Consider the following 13,907-nt stretch of genomic DNA (forward strand, 5'->3'; position numbering starts at 1 on the left):
GGCTCCCTGTAGAACTACATACACATTTCCCTGTAGAGTATTCAGCTGCAAACAGTTTAATAACCTGTGTAACTTATTTTTATGATCAATCAATACAATTACAAATTATTGCCTAAAGTACATGTAGCTAAACAAATCATTAAAATCTTCTACTTCATAATAATCTTCTCTCTAGTGGTAAAGCAAGTTAAAAGAAATACTTAAAGCTGGCCATAGGCTGGTTTTTGGGTATGAAATTACAAAAACAAGTGATATCTAATCAAAAACAGCCAAGCTGTCAAAAAGGGTGCAGCCCCCAAAGAAGCCAGGGTGGAAAAAGATGTGAAATTACAGGCGGCAGCCAAGAAATGGCTGTCATGGTAGGTTAATGGCAAAAACTTTAATAACGACAATTCAGGTGGATTAGATTATTATTTGAGTGCTTCTTGTAATAGCACTTCAGTTTGAGGTAATCATCTTGTGAGCACATTTGATTTATTCCCACAATTGATTTCAGTCTGAGCTTGTATAAAACAAACAAAGGGTAGTACCACTACCTCATCACATCAAGGCCATGCTTGCTTGCTTTGATAAAAGTGGCTTGCTCTTTTAGAAGTGTAACCACTTTCCTGGGATACATTTCAATGTACACCAGTGTGCATTTAGATGTCTCCCTGTAAAGAAGTATACATGGCAAATGTATCCTCTGGAATTCCTTTGATCTGAAGTGTCAAAGTGTTTTTAATTAATTACATGTATATGCATGCATGTATTTTAGAAATAGCGCCGTAAGATGATACAGTGAAAGGACAATGAAAGTAATCACTAGTTAGTGAACTCAGGACCTCATGCACATGTATTAACTGCTAAGCATGCAGAGATGGATCTATGTAGGAGACACTGTTAGGAGGGCATGGAAAACCTTGGATGGGACAAGAACTTGTAGTGTTTATTTTACTAGGAGCAGAAAAAGAATGGAATACATATATAAGCTATCCTCAAAACTTTGGTTGGTATGGTTTGATATATGTAGGACACTAAGACTCTAACTGGACATCTTTACAGAAAGCAATTAAAACAACCTCCATATATGTGACTGGGCCTGCAAAAACAGGGCATGTGGCCACATGATTTTTGCCTACTTTTTCAAACTTCCTTGACCCATAACTTTCTGTACCATTATGTTATGACAGTGAAATTTCTAGCTCTTAGTATGCATTTAATTGGCTTTATGATGCAAGATACAGAATGCAAATATTTTGTTCCAGTACTGAGATATGACTTGTAGTGTGATGGGGTGTAGTTTGTGCCCACATGCCCTATTTTTGCAGGCCCGGTCACATATGTACAGCATGAATCTGAGAGCACTTTTGATAGTCTATGTTTGCAAAACTAGAAATCAGTTTTTTGAGAGGGAGAACCTGTTTGATGGTAAAGTATACATACATCAGTGCTTTTTAGTATTAGGTAGCATTGCTGTAATTCACAATAAAATTATTTATCAATTGAATGTTCTATTAGAGCAGTGACTGTTCTTTTAGAGTATCTCAGTTTTGACACATTTCTTTGTTCCAATTTCTTCATAAGTATAGTTTATAGCAAAGTGCATACATAACTGTTGTCTTTCATATACCAGTTAGCTATCTGTGAATAGTTCCCAGCCTGTTTTGTGCTAATGTTGTGTTATAAGTCCAAAGGGGGAAAGAGTGTAGATACTAATTACAAGTAAAGTGAGTCCTCAGATGCACACTACCACAGATGGGAAGCCACAAGTGGGCGTGGCAAGGAAAATACAATTTGTAAATAATTATAACGATCATAAAACTATCATTTATTTCTTTGCACTTTATTTATTCAGCAGAGATGGCAATCAGGTAAATGACGGCTTTTTTTTTCAGCTGTGCCCTGGTACAGTTATGTTCCTGGTTTTACAATTGGTCCGGGAGCAATGGGATTAAATTTTTATATTCAAGGAAACTACAGTACAGCAAGTTCCAACCTGGGCATCAATCCTGGAACCTTTCAATTACCAGATGATGCCCTACCATTTGGGCTACTAATGCTTCCTTCAAAAAAGGTCCATGTATCAAATTGAATGGAATAGCTAATATAAGCAGATTTGCATGCAGTTTATAGTAGAAATTCCAGTGAGTTTGCTCTATACCTCTGCATAAAATGTACTGAAAACAGCATGCAAACAACAACAGGTAGAAATATCTCCCAACAAACTTAACAAAGGCAGATCATGAGCACTGTTTGATACTACGGCGTAGTAGCTAGTTGGCAATATAACTGACTGACTGACTATCATACAATCAGACAGCTTTCCAGTTTTGTATAGCTAATATGTATGAAACAAAGTATTATGTAATTCTTGTCAATCACTGCAATATATTTCTGTGAATGTATATGTTTATGAGGCGTCTATTCCTGATCAAACAGAACCAATGGTTCACGGTATTCATGATAGTTGACAGCTTCTGGAATTCTAACATTCAAATCATGCAATTCAATGCACTGGAATTTGGGTTTCTTTTGCATTCTTGTTATCCATCTAACTAATCTGCCAATGTGTAGTTCTAATCCATTTCTGGTCACTCTATGTAGTCCATATGTAACTATGTGATATATGATGATCAAGCTGAAGTGAGCCATAGCTAATCCAATCATTACATTGACAACAATCATGTTTGTAGTGTCTTGACTGTACTGGGTTACTGCAAACAGTATAAGAATGTTCATATTAAAAATCTGCTCATTATGACTCTTAATCTTATTTTTGAATGGTCTTACAGCACCATGTATTCCTTCAATTAAGATGAATAGCACAATACCAATAATGAGGTTGATATTCCTATCCAATGATGACACTGCAAATAATATAACTCTTAACACAAGCTGTAATCCACACCAGTAGTACATCTTGTCCTTATAGGGTTCTTGGTAAGCATCTAGTAGTGGCTTGAATTTTGTAATCATAGTAAATCTTGATAGTGTTCTGGTAAATAAAAGGATGATATTAAATGGAACTAGTATCAGAAAGAGGATGAAGCACACTATGAAGAATATAATGAATTTAACATTGAACAGAGGTACATTAGCATCAACTGACCACACTAGTGTAGTGTGTTTACTGGGCAGGCTAGTTACTGTGGAGTATGAGAACAAGACACTGGATACTATAAGAAGAATTTTAGTATATGACAATAGGAAAAGTGTAGCAAGTACTGGTAGTGCTCTACGTGCAGTGAACCTCTGTATTGTAGTGGAGTAACGACTTGTTATGATGAGTGATGTAGCAATGAAGATGAGGTAGAAGGGAAATGCTAATTGTAACCACATCTTAGCATAGTCATCCATACCATTGTAGAAACATATTTGAATACCCAAATCTAAATTAGCTAGTGAAATGAATGTGTAAGCTGGTATAAAAGTGTTAAAATGAAGAAAGAACACTGGAGTGTTAATACTGATGATGTTAACATATAATATAAATGCACTGATAGTTCCATCAGTTACTGTGAGGTTGAGAATAAACAGTAGTAAGACCAACACAAGACCTGCTATTGATATGGGTACAATTAGAAACAGGTAGATATTTGAACATTGTTGACAGTGAGATGAACCAAATACAGTACTGAGACTTTGTTGACAATGTCCACACAATACACCAGATCTGTTAAACTGACACTGTGAATTAGGAGTGGAGAAGTTAAGATGTGATGAGTGAGGTAGGCAGTAATGGAATGGACACTGTAGTGAAACACTGAAAACTTCATAGGAGTTATTTTGAAGTGTCGGTGATATCCAAGCATTTGCAGGACGTAGTATAGTCTGATCGTTAATATCACATCTAATGTTTAACTCTTCCAGGAATAGGTAACACTGACATACACCATTAATCTTAATGAAACCAGTTGGACAAGGCTTTTCTACTATAGAATAAATGTCTATTTTATCAATCCCATCACGTAAACTTCTCAAAAACAATTCACACCATCCTTGTTTAGGAAATGCAATGGTGTATTTTATTATAGTGCAAATATTGTTTTTACCAATTTGTATGGTTTCAGAAGAATTAGTGATAGCACAAGCAGTAGATAACCAAGTAATATTATGTAAAACTGTGATTATCGTGTCAAAGTCACTGAAACCTGCTAAAATAGTGTAAATATTTAGCATCATAGTTTGACCAGGATATATAGGATTTAGCAACTCCTCATGACAATCATAGTTGTCGATGTTATCACAATAACACAAGGTCTTTGGTCGAGTATATTGTGGTAACATATCAAATGTTCCTGATTTGTTTATATACTTTATGTATTTTTCGTTCACCTCCAGTGGCATTGCAGTACTGAATACTGACTGTGGTAACCAACTGCAGTGAATAAGAGGAAGATTCTTGTATGCAATTTTTGCTGAGTTTCATAACTGTTATTATGAAATATTATAGAATAACTTGGTTGGTTTTCTTTGGGATTCTTTGGATTACTGAAATACTGAAAATAGCAAGGTGGATAGGCAGATGGAACTGACCTAAATTTGGATGCTAACTCTTCAATGGATGCAAATGTTTTAAACTTACTGTTAGTAACATTGATAACGGAACCTTCTTTTACAAATAAACTGAAATAGGGATCTGTAGTGCTGTGAAATGAATATTCAATAATGCTTCTTCCTGTGACATTTACAAACTCAATGTAATCTGAGCAGATTATTTCACTGTTATGTGCAAAAATAATTGCATTATTATTGTTACTAATGTTATGAAAAAATACTGAACCTATGAAGTGCAATTTAGTTCTTTGCATAAATAAAAATGCTTTCATCCCATACAATGTGGAAAATGAAAACAGTGTGTTGGCAATGGTAACATTGAAATACGCTAATGATGTTGTGACCATTGTAAGAACTGAAGAATTTTTGTTGTGATGAAAGACACAATGACTTAATATAACATTTGGGCCATCTAACATATGAATGATTCCTGATACTAGTTTGGTCATAATTTTGTCATTATCCTGAAAATCTACATCTCCCGATGCCATTTGGGTTACCTGGTTATTATAGAACTCACAATACTGAATCCAAATACTGTCAACTTGTTTCTTTATTTGGTTATGTACATTTATAATACCGCCCTTAACAGAAGGTGTGTTGTTATTACTAAACTTACAGTGCTTAATTAGTAGAATGGTTTGCTCTTTGTATTTAAAATTAAAATCAATGGAAATTGCACTGTCAGTTTTAAGCCATTGAAATGTTGAATTAAGTAGCTGTATCTTTACCCTGTAGGTTTGTTGATAGAGTTTAAAATGTATTCTTTGATGAAATAAATAATCAACATCATTGACATGATAGTGGTCTATTGTAAGACTGTGATTCTCAAAAACCACAATAGTGTCATTGTAAATAATTATTATGGCATTGTTTGTGATATAGGAGAAATGTGAGTCACCCAAAATGTTGATGCCAACTATACCATATGAGTTATGGCTCTCCTCTATCACTACATGTCTCAGTTGAACATTTGTACATTGTTTGATCAAGACTGTAGCATTGTTATATTCATTACCCAAGCAGCTCCTAACTGTTATATTAGCTACTATCAAGTTACTAATATTAGTCATTACAATACCAACTGATGAGTTACACTGGATGACTGTGTCTGGTGTTGTACCATTAGTAGTGCTACCAATGAGTGAAATGTTGTGAACATTTTGTATGATGAGATCAGTGTGAAGGTGATGTAGTCCTGGTATGAAGAGTAGTTGAGTGTTAGAGGTGAAGTATTTGGTGGTATTGAGCAGGTAGTATTGTAGGTTATGACAATGATGACATGTAGTGTTAGGATAGTAGTCATCATCAGGTGTCACATTGTAGACACTACCAGTTGTAATGTTCAGCCATATCATCACAACTAATAGCCACACTATGACCAAGTGCCTACCAACAGAATAACATGTAGGTTTAATCTTATTGAACTTATCACCTAGGGCAGTATTGCATATACTTTGTTCTTATGGAGTTTGTATACGTTGCATAATTATAATTATACTGAAGCTTGGCTTAAAAGTTCAGACTGTTCTGAACTTAGAATACAAGTTTTATTTATGATGTTACATGCTTATGGTATATACCTTTAATATTTGACTGGTTCCAAAATTTGCTTATAAAATCTGTTTAATACTTGTATTGTATAGTGAATTATATATTTAAAATTGTTTACGTATATAAAGATACAGACATAACAGTAGACAATTAGGAAATGGAAGATGGAGATTGCTTTGGCAGTAATGCAGTAGGCTATTGTATATCAGTGGCGATTCTAGACCTGATCTGCAGGGGGGGCCAAGTAGAGAACAGCATAACTATTGTTGTTTGGCTGTAGCATAAAGTAGAATTTCAGGGGGGTATGGGGGTGCAACCTCCAGAAGCTTGCAATTTAAAGGCCTGAAAACAGCCTAAATTTATGCTAAAAGTATGAAAAATGCTTAAAATAACAATGCCAATCTATACTGCAACTTTTCCCCAAGATTTTTAATAGTTATTTTTCAGCAGGGGGGGGACCATGGCCCTCCCTCAGAATCGCCTATGTTGTATATTAGTTTTATATATTAATTAAATTGTACTGTATGATTATTATCCTTGAAAATGTGGCCTTTTAAAACTTTCTTGCAGCTTTTATCAACATTATTTGTACAGTCTTGTGCTGTATGATGTTCATTTAATTGTTGCAATTCCCTTCTTATAAAGTGCTTGATGGCTCACTGGGATTATATATACCTATTCATTGACATCAGCTTACAGAAACCGAAGCATGTACAAATTATAGTTATATACGTATGTACACAGTATAAATGTTCTTACTGATAATAATCCATCATATAAATGTGACTGTATAAAACACTTTTGCATTCAGCAGTCTCATCCAGTATAGTATGTGTAAAGTGTTATAAGTGTCACAAGTTTACATCATTTACATGCTAAGGGATGTTTAGGGACCAGCCAGACATCCTTGCAGAGTTAACCAGCATATTCAATTATAGCCCCATAGCATTGCCATATTTTGAAACAACTATTAGTAACAAATTTGTTCCATGGGCATGCAGTGGTGGCTATTACAAATTTTAGTATATGTGAGGTTCCACAATGCAGACACGATCAGTTTAAGGTATAATTATTTGTAAAAAAATTGTTAGCCACATAGTGATGCCTGGGGTCTGAATTATTTTGAGAGGAATTAGTAATGTGGTCACGTATTGTACATAGTGCATAGTTATGGATGGTTATTGTCACCTGTGGTTGTGGTGGTAATTGACACAATTCACTGCATTTTCGGAGTATACAAACTTGCTTTTTTTGCCTGATCCTCCAAATTTCACCATGTCTTCACAGTTTCGACATTTCCACAATCATTTCTTTTTCATGCTTCACAACTACCACAGCGTTTCCGTTTCTTTTCACCTGTAAGATGCTTAGTATTATAATAATGCTATTATGTGCATGCTTGGATATACTTACACTGCATGGCTATCTTTGGCTTATTATGGTAGCTTTCCACAATAATTGAGTTATCTGTTGTTTCCTTCCTAGCGTCACTGCATGCAGTATTCATATTTTAATCAGTTAGCATTACATATCTTATTCAATTACCTTCCTTTATCTTGCGATTTCTTCATGTTGACTTTTGTTCATTAGTTGGACAACTGTAATTTTGTCATATCTATAATCGCATGAAATAGTGTTATTCTACATACCTCATAGTTGATGCCTTAGTTTTCCTCCCAGAATCTGCACAAGTCTTTTTGAATCGCAGCTGAGTTTCGTTTTTCTGTGCTGGTGCAAATTTGTCCTTTATTGTGAATGTCTGGCTTGTCTCTTCTCTTGTACAAACCTTACTACTACTCGCGGCTTGCATTAACAGGGAGAGCATCCTGTCTAACACGTTGGTATCTTCTATGTTGTTTACAGCAAAAGTGATCTCATCAACATAGTGTAGTATTTCTCTTTTTTTCCCAGCAGTATCTAAATTTATTGCCAATGCAACTTGAATGAATGAATACATAAAACCATAGATACCGTACAAATAACATGGGATTGGATGCTTGGATTCAATATACAGTGGAAGCTGTCTAAAGCGGTCACCTTCGGGCCAGAAATATTTGGCCTTTGTAGAGAGGTGGCTGCCTAACTCAGCATTCTCCATAAAGCAACTATAGGCCACAACCAAGGTTTGGCCTTTATACAAAGGTTCCAGTTATTTAGTCAGGTTTAGTTACACATGCATGCATTTTGCTACACTTCAGTACACCACTTACGTAACTGACAGACTACAAAGCAGATAAGAGCCAGAAGCTACTGTAGGCAGTGCCAGTTGGTGGAGACAGTGCGTTAGCTAGCTATCAGCTGATTGAGCCGACTAGACTTCCTTGGGGTGAAGATGGTTTATACTATAGAACTTCAACCTTTTAGATTGTAAAGATGGTGAACTGATAACTACACAATTAGAAATCCAGAATCAAAATAATAGGGTGAGCTTTAATTAGAATTATGCTAAGAATGGAGCGGCTATGAGCTTATCTATACTGTGAGTATATGACCTGTCTTTGTGTTACAGAAGTGAGTACAGAAGTATGGAGCAGTGCAGCTAGTTTACCCACCTTAATGGCTGCACGCTATAGCTGGCCATTTTGTGAGAGGTATTTTTCTATAGCGAAGTGCTGTTTGGGACTGCTAAAGCTGGCTGTTATACATGTTACAGAAGTGACCGCTTAAATCAAACTAATTCTGTACAAACTGATTGGAAATCGGTTGAGACCATTGTCACATGGCCGTAATGCTGAGGTGACTGCCCAACTCAGGTGACCGTTAAGGGAGGTTTCAACTGTATTATGTACTCCACTGAAATCATGTAAAAATAACAATGCCAATCTATACTGCAATTTTTCCCCAAGATTTTAAAGTTATTAATTATTCACACCTGATTATCACTTATAAAGCTCTGGAGAAGGTGTTAAGCTTACCAAAGTATGGCACAAGCCTTTTGGAATTGCCTTGACTTTAAACACAATGCAACCTGCATGTCTTCAAATACTTGGCAAAACTTACACACTATGGTTTTGTTGTGTTGTTCAATTTACGAAACAATTTGGGTTTAATTGTGTAGAAACACTCACTTACCTTGGCTCTTCACAACCTTTAGCGAAGCTAGCATCTAAATTATCAGACTTATATAGCCCTTCACCAACTGAAAGAAAATACAAGGAGTGCTTATTAGTATAAATTTTAGGCTGTAATCCTGGGGGTTGCACCCCTAGACACCTTTGAAATTCTGCTTTATACTACAGCCAAATTACAGTAGTTATGCTGTTCCCTACTTGGCCCCCCCTATAGGCCAGGTCTAGAATCGCCACTGACCTCAGTGTAGAAGTTGGCTTTATTTGGGCAAATGTACAGCCGCTGGAATATATGCCAGTTTCTGTGTTGTGAAGATAGACTGAGTTAGCAGTGTAATTATTGTACCTGATGCAACTGTCAAATTGATACCTTCTGGAACAACGAGGAGTGCCGGCATGCTAAACAGAGTTTCCGATTTCATGTTATTAGTATAGTATCTATGGTAGAAGATACGTACTGTGTATATTATAGGTCAGTGCTAAAGTGATAATGTGTATACATTGGAACCTTTAAATATTGGACACTTGGGACAGTACTTGCTTTTCCTTTATATTGAGTCATCCTTTATATGGAGGTGTCTTTTGCAGGGAGGTTGAATTTGTTTTAATAGTAGCTAATTAGTAACAACCAATCCGAATAAACAACCAATTCTAAAAGCTACATACATACACAAAACTTAGCCAGGAAGTGTACACCAGCTGTATTTCATTGGAAATGTGGCTTTGATAGCAACAATAACACCTAGCCATACTGCGGACTGACGCAACCTATTTTACTGTTTATTTCAGCTTTGTTCCACCACAGTTCTCCCAACTTGAGTTACTGAATACTTTAATAAACTAGCTGGTGCAGTCACGTGTAAGTGGAATCACTTGTATGCAGTTTGGAGGCAATATTGATACACCCACTTACTGTATCATTAAAACTCTAGAGCCTTTGTTGTACATGTGCACATCTCCATTTTGTGCAAAATGTATCGGTCAAAGGACACTCATGTGAACACATTTGTATAGAGTGATTAAAATGCTAGGGTTTCAATGAAACTTTTCATTTAATGTGTTGAGCACCCCCACTGAACCCTATGAAGAACTTACTGCATTAAATGAAAGGCAAACAGCAACAATGGAGAACATTAAATTGTATTCAAGGTATCATAAAGTATCAGTTTAAAGGTAAAAAATCAACACATTCTATTGATAATGCTTAGCACGTGTCATACCTCGCTTGCTTATTGATGGCCAGTGGTATTCAAATATCATGTGTACATGTATCAAATTCGTGGTCAAGAGGATTATTAGTGTGCTCTTAAACCCTCACCCCCACAATAGCACACAGAGCACATATATGTATGTAGTATGGCTATATACCTGATGATGGTCTCTTTACAGGCTGATTGATGGTCTCTTTTACAGTGGAATCTACTTGATCTAGATCTGATAAACAGGAATTATCTGTTGGATACAGATTGCAGTCCATGTCGTCATCCACAGCTGTGCTTGAATGCTTTAACAATGTATTGACCTAAAGTATGTTTAAATGCATGGGAGTACATGCATATGTATATGTATGTAGTTTCTACAGAGATTGTACCTTGTGAACATGTTTACACAAGTGTCCTTGTGTGTAGTCAATACATGTGCACTTCATCACATGACGGCAGAGATATAAGCATGTCGGATCTTGACAGTGTGGTACACAGTTGGGTTGTTGTGCACAGCTGTTTGACAGTATATGCACACTGTAAACTTTGTCCTTTTCACTGGATTCCACTTGAAACATAACTTCAGAAATCATCTGTAAAATTCATTCACATGCTAAATTCTTCATACAGTGATATGATATGTGCAGTATTAAAACTTGTGTGCTTGATGGTAAATGTAGATAGACTCTTGGGTTGTACACTTTCAGTACTGAAGGGTTTTCTCACCTGATTTTTGGAATTCTAGCTTTACAATAACTGACCTTTATGGATACATCTGGTATTGCTTCTCCCCAGGTGTGTCTCTCTTCACCATCTACTTTGGTGGATGCATGCTGTGGTGTCAGCATAACTTCCTTCCTCATCCTGTCGTAAAACTGGTCCACTTCAAATTTTAATAGAACTTCCACAAGGTCATCACACCGTCTGTTGACATGGTGATTAAGATAGCGTGGATTAGTCTTGAGTTTATTGTGGAAACTGTAAAGAAGATGTGTTAGTGTACTCATGTTAAAAATTGCATGTATGCATCAACACACACTACATATACACATCAGTCGCACACACTACATATACACATCAGTCGCACACACTACATAAAATGTGTACACACACACTATTTGCATGTACCTCTCAACTAGCATGTTAGTGTCTACATCTTGGTGGTCAAAGACTCGATGACACATTGCCCACTTCTCTGTAGATGTGTATACACATTATGCACATCAATGTTATTGTTTGTGTATATGTACATACATATGTATGTCTGTGTTTATTTATTAAGGCTTTACAGCACAAGTGCTGAAGGTCTGTAGGACACCTGGTCCTATAACCTGTTTAAAGATGTTATACTAAGTATGCTTGAAAAGATGCAGAAATTGTATGTATATATGCATGTATGTACGTACACAGGTATGATAGTATGTATGTATTGGGGCTGAAATAGATAGCAGTCTTTTCACAATCTGAATATCCTGAACAAAATTTTTGTGGATATACTACGGATAGTGATATCATTACTTGCTATTATGTGAATATGCTTGTTTTACTACAATAAGATAGAAATAAACACAACTCTGAAATGAAAATTAATTAAGTTTATAGTAACATTTAATTGTGGAAGCTACATATATCAAGAAAAAGTTAGCATAAAATTGCTTCAGATTATTATAAACTATTCTGATGGCATCAAATTACTATCTGGATGATAAATCATTATCCGTATATACGTAATCCGTATATACGTACTATATATATCTGTTTCAGCTCTAGTATGTATGTACGTACATACGTTAATTCCTACCACAAATTATGTATGTGTATGCAGTATGTATGTCGCTTCCATACCCATACATATATGAATACCAGTTCTGTTGTTATACTCCTTTAGATAGTATGTCAAAAACTGGTGCTCTTTTTCTTCCCAATAATATAAGATACAAAAAGACTTTGCAATTCAAGAAATGTGTTGATGTCTTGCTCTGCAATAAGCATCCACAAACATGCATACATTTCAGCTCGATGTTCCTCTTTCCGAACCAGATGGTATAATTTCCTTTGCCATGCCCTGTGATTTAGCAGAAACATGTTATTGTTAGTATTTGTACTATTATATATTAAGTGTTACTGTATATGAGTATTAGTGCTGCCAAGATATGGACAAACTCTATATCATATATCACCAAGGTTTATATCACGATATAGAACTAACTGCAACATTTGCAAGGCAAACATGTACATATTCCTCATTGTAAGCTAATATTTAAGGTGGATGTATACCACAAGTAAAGTTACTCATGTTTACCAGGTTTTAAATGGATTTTACTTTTACTATATACTGCTATACAGTTGAGAAAAGTGGCTGGTATTCATACAAACCTTATAACCTCACAGTTTACTTTGGGGTTGGCATGTATCTACCTCTAAACCATCAACACATAACTTAATGAAATGCCAAATACCATTATGTCTGGCCTCCCCCACATCATTATACTATATCATGATACTTCGATATAACTGATTGACTATATCAGCACCTTGTTATATCAATATCTCGTGGCAGCACTAATGAGTATGTTGAGTGTAACATATTACCTGTCAACATGCCATCGACAAAGTAGATGGCGTACACTAGGATAAATACGTAAGCAAGCATTAGCTCCAGCTGGACCTGTAAAATATTGCATTTGTAAATTATAATAATTATGGTTATTTTCCTTGTGAGCCTCATTATTATAAAAGGTGCATATTATACGTACCATCATCTGTCATTAAATTGTTTATAACTGCATTGGGACAGTGAATCTTAATAGATTTCCATAAAACTTCCAAAGTGTCTGTATCTTCCTTATCTGCAATAGCCCAAGCCACAGGTTGTCCTAAATTGGTTAATTATGTTTACATAGTGTAATAACAGTAATTGAATTACTAAAACATTTGAATACACTCATTAACAGCTGTAGCTACATGCCAGTGTGGTACTCATCAGGAACAGCTACAGTTATCAGCTTAAAGCGATACCGGTTGGTCTTGTGGGTAGAATCCAAACACACTATCTTACTGCTGAACATTTCAAGCAGTCCTGCTTGAAAACTGGTCATGAGGATAAGTAGAAAGGTGTCTTCTGCTAAGTTAAGATGTTCTGGATCCCTTTGACCTTGTGCTTTGTAGAACAGAACAGGTGATGGATTCTCAAGTCTAAGTTCTTCTACTATCCGTTGGACAGATATGGCATCTTCATTGTGACGATGGCGACTAAAATCATTTAGTTTACGACATATATTCCTGTGAAAATTTCGTAAAACACCTCTAATGTACTTTTTCAAACCTGCAATCCTGTCATGTGACAAACTGCTGTCTTGTCATATTTTTCTTAAAATTTCTGCATTAGTCTCTCTTCCCTATAGATCCTCTCACATCTACACAATTTATTAAGACACATTATACGTAGTATAGCTACTTACTGTCCATGATTCTTTCTAAAGATATACCAGCAGCAAACTGTTGGCATATGTCTTCTTTGACTGATTTTGGAATTGGTAAATGT

The 13,907-nt window shown here is 35.7% G+C and overlaps 1 protein-coding gene across 1 annotated transcript; it reads right to left on the bottom strand.

The window, feature by feature from the left end:
* Positions 1-12,259: 12,259 nt before the first annotated feature.
* LOC136252699 (uncharacterized) lies at positions 12,260-13,461 on the bottom strand. Its single transcript, XM_066045270.1, has 4 exons — positions 13,332-13,461; positions 13,120-13,239; positions 12,956-13,031; positions 12,260-12,428 (listed from the first exon to the last, which is right to left on the bottom strand). The coding sequence occupies exons 1-4, from the start codon at positions 13,459-13,461 to the stop codon at positions 12,260-12,262; spliced, it is 495 nt and encodes a 164-aa protein (XP_065901342.1).
* Positions 13,462-13,907: the final 446 nt, after the last annotated feature.

This window comes from Dysidea avara, chromosome 4 (assembly GCF_963678975.1).
Source record: "Dysidea avara chromosome 4, odDysAvar1.4, whole genome shotgun sequence".
Classification (NCBI taxonomy): Eukaryota; Metazoa; Porifera; class Demospongiae; order Dictyoceratida; family Dysideidae; genus Dysidea; species Dysidea avara.

Excerpts from the sequence above, each read along its gene's own strand:
- LOC136252699 (XM_066045270.1), bottom strand. The coding sequence starts at position 13,461 with ATGACCAGTTTTCAAGCAGGACTGCTTGAAATGTTCAGCAGTAAGATA. Across the intron at positions 13,032-13,119 it reads CAATTTAATGACAGATGATG|GTCCAGCTGGAGCTAATGCT; the intron begins GTACGTATAATA and ends AATATTTTACAG. Across the intron at positions 12,429-12,955 it reads TGTCGATGGCATGTTGACAG|GGCATGGCAAAGGAAATTAT; the intron begins GTAATATGTTAC and ends GCTAAATCACAG.